The sequence below is a fragment of the Physeter macrocephalus genome, chromosome 7, assembly GCF_002837175.3.
Source record: "Physeter macrocephalus isolate SW-GA chromosome 7, ASM283717v5, whole genome shotgun sequence".
NCBI lineage: Eukaryota > Metazoa > Chordata > Mammalia > Artiodactyla > Physeteridae > Physeter > Physeter macrocephalus.
The window spans coordinates 20,344,874-20,356,704 of record NC_041220.1 but is presented as its reverse complement, the minus strand read 5'-3'; the positions used below and the strand labels follow the sequence as shown (position 1 = coordinate 20,356,704).

Below are 11,831 nucleotides of genomic sequence, written 5' to 3'. Positions count from 1 at the left end.
ACCCGGTTCCCCTGCATCGGCAGGCGGACGCGCAACCACTGCGCCACCAGGGAAGCCCTGCAATCTTTCTTTTTGACCACCAAGAAACATTATAAAATCTGAAGTCCTGTGTATTTATGTCCATTTTAAGTATTTATAGTGAAAAAAAATCACTCTCACTCAAAGTTGTAATATCTAAAATGTGATTAATGCTTTTGCATTGATTTGCATTCTTACGGGATGCAGAACTTCATGCAGTAGGTGATACAGTCTGTAGCCTAAGATGAGAAACTTGCTCAAGTTTTTTTGGCCAGTTCTTGAAGATATAATACGAACACCCAAGTTTTCTCATTCCAAATTTAATCATCTCTACAGGAGGAGATAGAATGAACTCATGATTTAATGTATAATTGTATGTATCCCATTATTCAACAATAAGCAGTTTTTACGGATCATCAGAAATGCAAATTGTTTGAATCTGCAAAGAAATCCAGTAAGAAGAGCAAATACTATCATCTGACGCTACATTTATCATTTTCCTACAGTTAACACTCCACAACCAGATGCATCACCTTCCAGAATCCCTACATTATCCTCAATATCAGTAACAATTCTGGAAAACATCTCCCAGTCTCAAGGTATGACTTCTGTGTGTATGAGTGGAAGCTTGCTTCGCCTGACCCCTCCTCACCAAGAAAACCTCACCAATTTAAAAAACAGCTTATTGAGGTATAATTTATACACAACAAAACTGCAGATCCTCAAAAAGGGAGGGGACACGAGGAAATTTTGGAGGTGATGACTCTGTCTATTACCTTGATTGTGGGGGTGGTTTCATGGGTATATGCATGTGTCCAAACTCATCAGATTGTATACGTTAACTCCCTACCAATCTTGACTCATAAAACAGAACTCTTTCAGAATGAGATAAAATGTTTTCACTCCAAGACTCATACCTATAAATCACAGAGGCTTACCCGAACGGGGAGTGGGGAGGTGGGGGGAGGATTGTGAGAATTGGCACACAGTAACCAAAGGTGACTTTTTTTCTTTCTTAAAATAATAGGCACTGAGAACGCAAAAAATGCAAGCTCTTCTTCAACCAGCCCCTCTTATTCCAGTGAGTAATACGTGCATCTTCATTCAAGGCAGTAGAACTGCAGAAAGTTTGAATGTTACCAATAGGGGAAGGGATTCAGCTATAGACAGCCTTTTCTCAACTTTACGGAACCTGCAATCCCATTATAATCCTGTATAATTGCCCCCTGCTTTGAAAGTTTCCTCCCACTGAGTCTGGTTTTAATAAATACACTTTGGGGATTTTTTTTTTCTTACCTTAGTGCTAAGCAGCTACCACCACGGGTCAAGATGAATTGGTGGGACTAATCTCTGATAAGCCAAAGTGCATGGGCAGAGATCTCCATAAAAATGAATTTTCACCTTTACAAAACTTTATCTTAATGTTAAAAGTGACCTTTTAAGAAAAGTTCCATTTTAGCAAAAACATATATATGTCAGCCACTGTTTATGCTAGGACTGAATAGAGAATATTCATTGATTTCCCTGAAAATTAAGAATAAGATGAATATATATGAAGCTGTGATGATAAAAGATTATCTTAGGTTTAGGTAAAGTCATTCCATTCAATAAGTCAGCATTGCATTTATTGAGCTGCTGATTCATACCATCTTCATTTTGGGAGGCATTAATGATCTCATGTAAGGTCTAATATGAACCCAGCAGAACTTACTTAAAACAAATATTTAACCATAGCAGTGAAGTGTAACCCACCCTACAAATGAATCTCCTAGCTATTCTCAACCTTCCGGTAAATATAAGGAGTACATACGGCAGCAGATGAGAATGCCTAACTAAATAGTAACTATAACATCTATATCTCTAATTATATCCCTATGACAGCTTTTTCCTTTCTTCACTATTGTTTTAACCTGGGAAATGACTGTCAGAAAAGAAGGCAGTGCTAAAACAAACAAACAGCAAAACCCTTCTTTTAATGAGAACAGGAAAAACTCACCCTAGTTTACTATAGCAACACCACTCCCCCAAGCAAACATTCACAAATACACACATGCTTATCTTTCTTGGACCATATTGTTCCACCATGATATCCATCTATATCCACTTATGTTATTGTATGCCTTTTTAGTCCTAAAATATTTTTACAGAAAGATATTAGTGATTTTTTTTAAGAAGCCAGCTTTATGACTAGAGCATTTCCACTAGAACCGGTAGAAGATATATATTTCTTTTTCTTCCAGTTTTATTGAGATATAATTGACATACAGCACTGCATAAGTTTTAGGTGTACAGCATAATGATTTCACTTACATACATCATGAAACTTATCACAATAAGTTAGTGAACATCCATCACCTCATATGGATACAAAATTAAAGAAACAGAAAATTTTTTTTTCTTGTGATGAGAACTCTTGGGGACTTGCTCTCTTAACAACTTTCATATGTAACATACAACAGTGTTAATTCTATTTATCGTGTTATACATTAAAACCCTAGTGCTTATTTATCTTATAATTGGAAGTTTGTGCCTTCTTGGATGACTGCCTTCATCCAAGCTATGTATTAGTAACTTCACTATAAAGTAGTAAAGAATATAAAGTGTGAATATGGGTCTGACCATAGGGGACAGCTTCTGCCTGGCCAGTCTCCCATCTCCTCATTCCTTCAGTCACCAGGAAAGTGGGAACTGTCTTCCTTAGGTTTGGAGTTTTATTTCAGAAAGGCTACAAGACTGACATCAAGTGGATACATCAGAAATGACAACTAGGGCAAAACCTGGGAATCAGATAATTATCTTCTTTGCTTAAAAAAAAAAAAAACTTCTTTTAAATAAAATGATGTTTAAAGAAGAAAGGAAGCATACATGCTTTTCCTCAGTTCATGAACTATTTGTTGTGAAATTCAATAGCCACTCTAACTGACAATGTCTCCCATACTTTTTAGGTATTATTTTGCCTGTGGTTATTGCTTTGATTGCAATAACACTTTCAGTCTTTGCTTTGGTGGGTTTGTATCGAATGTGCTGGAAGACAGACCCAGGTAGGTAACAGTGTTTTGTTTCATTTTGTTTTCCTAAAAGGAGAATATACATGCTCAGTCTAAACTTGAATTTAAACTCTTAAGAGGAGAGAGGAATTATACACAGAAACGAACTGCTGTATTGCTTGATCACAGACGTAGAGGGAAAGGGGCAGAGAAATCCATTGAATGCTGGTGAACGTAAGGAGTAGGAATTAACTACTAATGGCAGATAATATCGAATATGGATAAATTTTTTTTTAATGAAAAAGCCCTAGTTTTGTGGGTGGTCAGGGGAATATGGTAGTAAAGAAGGCATAAAATGACATGCGTTAGCTATAGCAAAGATTTCTTCCATTCTGTGTAACAGAGAATAAAGGGAAGTATCGCTAAGAATTTCTCTTTGAGACCCATAATTTCAAGAAGGGTGTTTTGTGACTTACTTCCCTCCTGGGAGGCGTAGCTTCCTTCCTATGAAGGTGTCTTCCACAACTGTGTGTTCTGCTAACTGAATCAGTTCCTCAGTATTGAACACTATTACAATTTTTAGAGGGATTCTAGTCCAACAATTCTTTATTATCCTCCTTAATCTCTCCATTAGCTTTGGAAAGTCTTTCTTCTTTCATTTAAAATGACACTGCCTTCTTTTACATCCTCACTCTTTTTCTTCTTTTTGCTGCTTCATCTTCTCCCTGCCTCTTGAATATTTATGATTCCCATAATGGCATTATATTTTAAAGTCTTTTTAAAAATAAACTTTTAAACTTTAGGATAGATTTAGATTTACAGAAAAGTTGTGAAGATAGGTAGAGAGTTCCCATCTACCCTTATTATTAATATCTTACGTTAATATGGTATATTTGTCACAATTAATTGACCAAAATTGATACATTATTAACTAAAGTCCCGATTTTATGGAGATTTCTTTCGGTCTTTATTCAGGCTTTTTTTCTGTTCCAGGAACTTGAGCTCTCTTTTTATTTCATGCTTCCTCTGAATCCCACTCCAGGGATTCTCGCCTATGTTATCTTAAAATTCAATCTCTCTTTCCATTTCAGACACCTTCCTGGTTGTATAATGTAGTGCCATGTATTCTGCTTCATCCATGTTATTCCTTCTCGTAGAATGTCCAGCCCACTGCTTAACTTTTATAACACACCTTAACTTTATAGCACACCTAATCTCCATCTCATCCATTAGGATCTAGCTTAAAAACAAACTTAATCCATATTTTTTCGACACCCCATCTCTTTAAGCAGAGTGGAGTGTTTGTTCTATTACTTCTAATTCCACAGAATTTAATGATAGTATTCATCACACTATAACTATAGTTACTTCTCTATAAGCGTGCTTCCCCTGCAAGTCAAACATCTTATTCTGTCTAGGCTGCTGTAACAAAAATGCCATAGACTGGGTGGCTTAAACAACAAATATTTATTTCTCACAGTTCTCGGGGCTGAGAAGTTCAACCAACGCACCATCAGATTTGACGTCTGATGAGTGCACTCTTCCTGGTTTTCAGATCTGCCTGTGTCTTCATGTGGCAGAAGGGACAAGAGAATTCTCTGGGGTCTCTTTTATAGGGGCACTAAGCCATTCCTAAGGACTCTGCCCTCATGACCTAATCACTTTCCAAAGGCCCAGCATCCTAATACCATCACGCTGGGCATTAAGATTTAACATATGGGGCTTCCCTGGTGGCGCAGTGGTTGTGAATCTGCCTGCTAATGCAGGGTACACAGGTTCGAGCCCTGGTCTGGGAAGATCCCACGTGCCGCGGAGCAACTAAGCCCGTGAGCCACAACTACTGAGCCTGCGGGTCTGGAGCCTGTGCTCCGCAACAAGAGAGGCCGAGATAGTGAGAGGCCCGCGCACCGCGATGAAGAGTGGCCCCCGCTTGCCACAACTAGAGAAAGCCCTCGCACAGAAACGAAGACCCAACACAGCAAAAATAAATACATAAAATTAATAAACTCCTACCCCCAACATCTAAAAAAAAAAAGATTTAACATATGAATTTTGCGGGGACACAAACATTCAGTCCATAACTTCAGGCAACCCCTCCAAGTCACAAACTACGTATGACTCACATGGCATTGTGCATAATAAATAGCAGAGAGAGCCTTATGATATGCTTGTTGAGTTAAATTTTGTAATTTTCAGTAAAATAGAACCTTTCCTTTCCTCACTTTAATTCTAAACAGTTCACTAACAGAACTCTACCTAAGTCTCATATACTGTTAAAAAGTAAAAATGAATCATTTTTATGAGCCACGCTCTTCTTTGTTTACCCCATGGACAATGTGCCCCCAGGACACTAATGAATGCCGCTCCGGAGGCCAATCCCTGACTGTGCAGGGCGCGGACAGTTTGGCGCCTGAGCGGGACAGTGCAAGGGAAAGTAATGAGATGGAAACAGCAGTGTTCATTTTAGCTCTTGCTGTAAAATAAGAAGAAAACAAATCAATGTCTTTCCCTCTGGGAGTTAGTGAATAAACTTCTTAATAAAGTCTGAAATATGTTTCCTCATTCAGTTTCCAGAGGGGAAATAGCATTTTTATAAATCAGTTTAATTTCTCTAAGTTTCTAAACCACCAGTCCTATCTTTTATGGGAACTCAACCAATCTAGTTGAAGCCAGTGGGTGTTGAGTATACGGGATAGGGAAAAAAAATTGTGGGCTAAATCCATTAGTAAAAATACCCTGTACTGAAAAACTGCTTTGCATAGGAAGATTTGCAAATAAGTTATTTGAAAAGTTGACACTTTCTATTAAAGGGGACTTTATAGGTGAACCGGATCATTCAGAAAAAATGTATGAAATTCCTACCACTACGGAGAGTTATTCTGAAGACATGCACTTGTTTAGAACCAAGATGGGCAATTGTACAATTAGCCAAATCTATTTGTCAACTTTGTTTTCCGAACAGAATTCACAGCATTGTTATCATTAACTTAGCACCATTAAACGGCCGGAGTTAATCACTCTTCACGTGTGTGGGTGAGACTTCCTTAAGTTCAGAAAATTCGTAAACCCGCTCTGCTCTCTGGAAGCCAGTATGAATCCGAGATTTCTGTATGAAATTAAGCTTATCTGGATAATGTTGACAGTAGTGTGAGCTTTGACCCAAATAACAATGGCGTATATGCAGAAAGTAGTCTGCTGGTATGCATCTATCTGCTAATGAACCCATTTTACAGTATTCTAAGAAAAAATATTAAAACAGGCAAACAAGAAAATATCTGCTCATTGTGAAACAGGGCTATGAGCGGTACAGGTGATATCATACATAACAGTTATAATGGGTATTTTTAAATGTTGTTAAAACCCTACCGATGGTAGGGAAGACGAAGTTAGATCTAGATGGTGAACAGCATACCATGCCATGAATTAAATTCTAGGGATTAAGATTCATGTTGGAGTAACTTAGCCAAGGTGACAGAAATAGAAGTAGCCAAAATTTTCGTGGAAATCGACGTCTTTATAAAACAATGATGGTCAAAGTCAAGAGAATCATATTCAAAAGGCATATCCTGATGACGAGAGCTACCTTAGAGATGAAAGGAAATCCAAGAGATGGGAGCCGAGCCATGGAATAAAATCACAGCAAAATCTGGAACAAAGCAAGGACCTTAAGTGATTACATTAAATATTTTGCCTAAGAGGCCACAGATTAATGCAAGCTTTGACCAGCACGATCTGCTCCCGAGAGGCCATGCTCTTGTGCAGAATGAATTACGCTGCGTCCTCACAAGCCCTACTTGCTTTCTACCGACCCTCGTGGAACAGCCTGGCAAAGGGGACAAAAGATTAGTTACAGTTAGTAGGCTCAGTGACATTTTGTAGGGCACTTCTGAGAAGCTGAATCCGTGGCCTTCAGATGCAATTAGAAGCAATGTCAGCATCATGGCTCACCACAGATACAGAGATTTCGGTCCCCAGAGAGAGCAACATATAAAGAAAAGCCAAAAATTCAATTCTTTGTTTTAAGAAGGTAATTCAATACTCTGAGAAGAATTTGTTTCCAGAGATACTGAAACCTTTTTTTGGTGTCTGTGGGATGTACAATAATGGATAATAGTTCCACACGGTGATACGAAACTATAAGATTAAAATGAGTCCAGAGCTAAGCTCAGTGGGGTTGGCCTAGTTGAGATTATGCCATGAACGTATTAGCTGTGACTGAGGAGTGAGTAGTCACCACGTCTAAGGAAATGGTCAGTGCGGCGGGGAATGGGGCGAGAGACTGAAAAGTTAAAAATTGGCTTTAGAGACATCTTTGAGCAGAAAGTGAGTGGCAGGGGTCTCAGGTTTTTTGCAGCCAAGCTCCTCACAACTCTAATAACAATTCTCTCCTCTCCTAGGCACACCTGAAAATGGAAATGACCAGTAAGTAATGCTGCATCATTGTTTTCTTCTAGAAGCTCTGACCCTGTCATTTATATAGGGGAAAGTATTGATCCTCTACTCATACTTCTTCTTTGGGTTTTTCAAGCATTTTGCAGAAGGCACAGTATGTGGGGTTTGGCTACCTATTTGTCAGAGAGCTCTCAAGTATGAGAAATTCCAACAACTGGCTCTTAAGCTTGGGTAAAGTGGTAAAATCAGAAATCAAAAGTTGCCAGAAAAATCATAGAGAAACATAGCTAGAGTTTTAAAATAGTTTTCCCATTGAAATTTTCAATATGCTTCTCACAATTAGGGAAGAATCATGCCTGCACCTTGAGACAGCTCTGAGTGGCTTTACTTTAACAACAGATGGTTATTTTGCTTCGACTTTACTAAAACAAACAAAGCAGTTGTTAGCAATCCAACCAACTGTTACAATAAAGGTGCTGCAAAGAGACAAACTATTTTAATGTCAAAACCAAATTCTGTGGTTAAGTTTTCTGTGTTGACCTGACTTTGTAGCCTGCCTTTTTTGTGGGTGTTTTTGTATATTCATTGGGATGTGAACTTTAAGAATAATGTCCCTACACCACCTACCCTTCTTAATTAAAAGTAGAGGTTCTTGAGATGTGCAAGGAGAGGAATTGGGGTTTGAAACTCTTTTGAGTCTGAGAAGGGATAGGTGGGAACTCTTGTTGAAATAGACAGTTCAGACACTATACTGCAGTATCCACAACCTCATGAAAAGGAATTACCCAGAACTCAGATCAGTCCAAAAGGTTTGGAAACATTTCTATGTCTTCTCCTCACAATTCAGAAGTGGAGGAATGTGCAACATGGACCTCATGACAGGTGGAGTTTTTTTTGTTTTTTTTTCGGCTGTGCCACTCGGCATGAGGGATGTTAGTTCCCCAGTCAGGGATCGAACCTGTGCCCCCTGCATTGGGAGTGCAGAGTCTTAACCACTGGACCGCCAGGGAAGTCCCTACATGACCCATCTTGATGTTTAATTTAGCTGATGATCATCACCGTAACAGAATAACAGATTTATTGGCTTGATTCCAGAAATGAAAGTGCTATAAACGTATATGTGTCTGTACATGAAGAAACACAAGTTTTGCCATAGAAACACAAAAAAATATATATGCACGTGTATCTTCTTCTTTCTGTTTGTATCATGTTTACTTTCCTTCACAGATATGTAATGCTAATTACTGTGGTGCTAACTTAATGTTTTCTGTTCCAAATAGACCTCAGTCCGATAAAGAGAGTGTGAAGCTTCTCACTGTTAAGACAATTTCTCATGAGTCTGGTAAGCTCCCAGATTGTCGATTAGATGAAAAATGGTTATTTAAAAATTTAACTTGGATTTTGTTCATGTGAACATAACCAAAAAGCATAACTTCTCTAGAAAAACTCAATCATTAACTCCCAAGAAATACAAAATTCTCCTATGAAGGAAAGATGAGCTCTCCTATGAAGGAAAGATAGATTATTAGGCTATCTGGCTTTTGGAGGTTGCATGCAGATGTGTTCTAAAGAATGGGTGGTGACTAGAGGCATTTTCTATTCTGCAGTAGCGGCAGAAAAAGACATTAAGTGTGCCGCAGGGTTTTTTTTAAAGTATTGCTGTTGTTTTGTTTCATTTTTGGTAATGGCTGTGTACAGTCAACTGGAACTAGGATTCATCAGTTAAAATGTATATCATATTTTATATCACTTCAAATACTTTAATTGAGCTTCTCAGTAAGGACAAAACACAATTTCCTGTTGATAAAATTTACATTTCCTTTTTCTAGTTTCTTAGGTTTTGATTTTGTTTGGTTTGAAATCTAAAAAGATTTTCAAAATATAGGTATGATTTGTATGAATTATATTTGTATCGAAAGCAATGAAAAATGAGATGCTAGATAGTTTTTAAAAATTAAAAACACACAGATTACATTTTTGTTTTGAGTAAACAAAATATTTAAAACATCAATATGACAAAACAGATAAATAAAAGTAATTATGAGTTTTATGAAACAATCTATGTGGCTCTAATTTAAATATCAAGTTACATCAAGACATTTACTATATTCAGTCCCCCCAATTTTACCTATACAAAATAGTCCCATAATACATATCTTATGTGAAGTGAAAGCTATCAGATGATAAACATTATAAATATGTTGAAAAAAACAATTTTGTAAAACAAAAGGCTATAAATATAGTCCCAATTGAAGAGCAAGATATCAAAGGCTGAATGAGGTCCCCATTTCAGGTAGGAGATTCTAACTAGAACAAACTACAACAGATAAACAAAAGAGTTGAAAAGCAAGGGCCCCCAAAATCTGTAGAGACATGGCCAAATCCCTCATGGGAGCCATTTTCTCTTAAGAGAGATTTTCATTCTTGTCTCTCTTACACATTTCTTTATTCCCACACTGTTCTCTTGAAGGTAACCATATGAATGAATGAAAGAGTAAAATTCCTCCACAGGATAATTGGAAACCACTCACCAGTTTCTCCTGGCTGTTTACCAGCCTTGACTAAGTAGCTGAGCCTATTCTACTTGGTCAAGGAAAACCTCCAGGCAAGCAGACTAAATGTGAACTAGTCTTGAGTAAGGTTATGAAGGACCCAGAGTGTGACTACACCATTTATCAAGAAAAGTTCTCAGAATCTGCCTGTGACTTGTAAGCAGCATGACAACCTGTAATTTCATGCACACTCCTTTGTCCCCTCGGGATTTAAACCGAACGCTCGGCAGCTTCTGGGGGTCTCCAAGCTGTGGACCAGAAGCCTCTGTATAGGAGCCCTTGGCTCTCCTGGTGAGGAGGGGGCTGAGATCAGGACCACCTGCTCTGCTACCTATTTCTACCAGGGAAATGACAATTGATACCAGAATCGCGGCTTTCAGGAGGGGAAATCCACAGAGAAACCTTGTGTTTCTTGGTTGCAAATTAGCTTTCTGATTCTTCTTCAAGGCCCAAGGATAATTCTGTGTAAGCTACTATCTCCCACCCTCATACTTACTGCAATACTAAGTGGGTAGACCACGGTGGGATAGTTAAGAAGACCCTTAACTACCCAAACTTCCTTTTCTTCATAAGTAGCTTTTCAGGTCATAGGTCTAAGGAGGAAATACTACTATGGAAATAATAAGATCTAGCCTCTGGTACTTTTATTTCTGCCAACCTCAAGTTAGGAAGCACCCTTCTTTTAATAAAATAGTCTCTCAAAAGTCAACCTAGCTGATTATAGAAAATATTTGGTAATAGGGGAAAACTAAAATGGGTGACTCAGAGTTGATTTCAATAGCCTAGAACTGATAATCTAAAACAATGCCCTCCAAATTTGTACTATCACAGTTTTTATTAAAGTCTGTCCACCATTAACAGGATTTGATGGCTCCTGAAACACATGCAAACAAATCTGTTTCCACCTTTCAAAACTTATTCAAATATGCTTTCGTTATAAAATTATGCTCACCACACTCAATAGAAATTACATTATTAAAATTATTTTCACTTAAATATCTCTTCCCTAATAGTGACATCATTCTAAAATATAACTAGAATAGTCTGAAATGATTAGGTTTTATATAAGTTCACAGGTTTAGCCTAAATTTCCACTATCGCCTATATAAAATTTTTTAAATAGTTAAAAAATACAGAAAAAGAATTTGATAGAATGAATATGTGACTACTCACCACTCAGAACTGATGATTGTTATAGTTCATATTATGTGCTACATGGCCTAAGGGACATAGTATTAATTAATGCACCAATGTGGGTAACAACATGAAATTTGAGATTCAGTGGTCTTAAGAATTCATTGGATTGTTCAGTATGTCAATTTATAAACTCTGGTCTTATATCGCAAAATAAATTTTGCCATTTTAGAGGTCAACATATCATGTTTCCAAGGAAACAGAGCTCTGCAGCAACTCACCTTCGGGGGGAATGCCAGTGGATGCTAAATTTTCTGGATTTCTACAAGCCTCTATGTGTAATGGTTATTGCTCTGAGTCTTTTCTCTGGAGAAGACAGTTCCTTGCCTCAAATCCTCCTCCTCTAATTGGCCATGGTGTTCATCCATCCACACTTCCTGCTTCTTCTGAATATGTTCTTTCTCAAGCAGGGTTCTTCCGTTGAAAATGTGGCCCATAATGTTTAAAACTTGATTATTTCAATTAGGAGCTTTCTTTAATGTAAAAGAGAAAGCCCACTAGGGTATACACAAGAATGTGCTTTCAGAAAAAAATGAGCACCAAACGTAGCAGATCACGGAGTCCTTTATGAGAACCTATAAGATACCACTCAGGTTTAGTGAGAAATCTTGCCAAGTTAAACATCCTCATGATTTACTACAAAGTATATATGTGACATGATTTTTTTTTTTTTTTTTTTTTTTTTTTT

At 37.6% G+C, this 11,831-nt stretch overlaps 1 protein-coding gene across 3 annotated transcripts in view; it reads left to right on the top strand.

The window, feature by feature from the left end:
• The window catches only part of EMCN (endomucin), a 99,001-nt gene that overhangs the window by 75,243 nt on the left and 11,927 nt on the right, over positions 1-11,831 (top strand). For all 3 annotated transcript variants that reach the window (XR_003680482.2, XM_028491688.2, XM_028491687.2), the window contains exons 6-10: positions 525-617; positions 1,046-1,099; positions 2,964-3,059; positions 7,403-7,427; positions 8,678-8,739. Coding sequence is in view for 2 of the 3 variants with exons in the window: in XM_028491688.2 (XP_028347489.1) it covers positions 525-617; positions 1,046-1,099; positions 2,964-3,059; positions 7,403-7,427; positions 8,678-8,739 (330 nt within the window). In the remaining variant the exon portion in view is untranslated. The remainder of the gene's footprint in view (positions 1-524; positions 618-1,045; positions 1,100-2,963; positions 3,060-7,402; positions 7,428-8,677; positions 8,740-11,831) is intronic.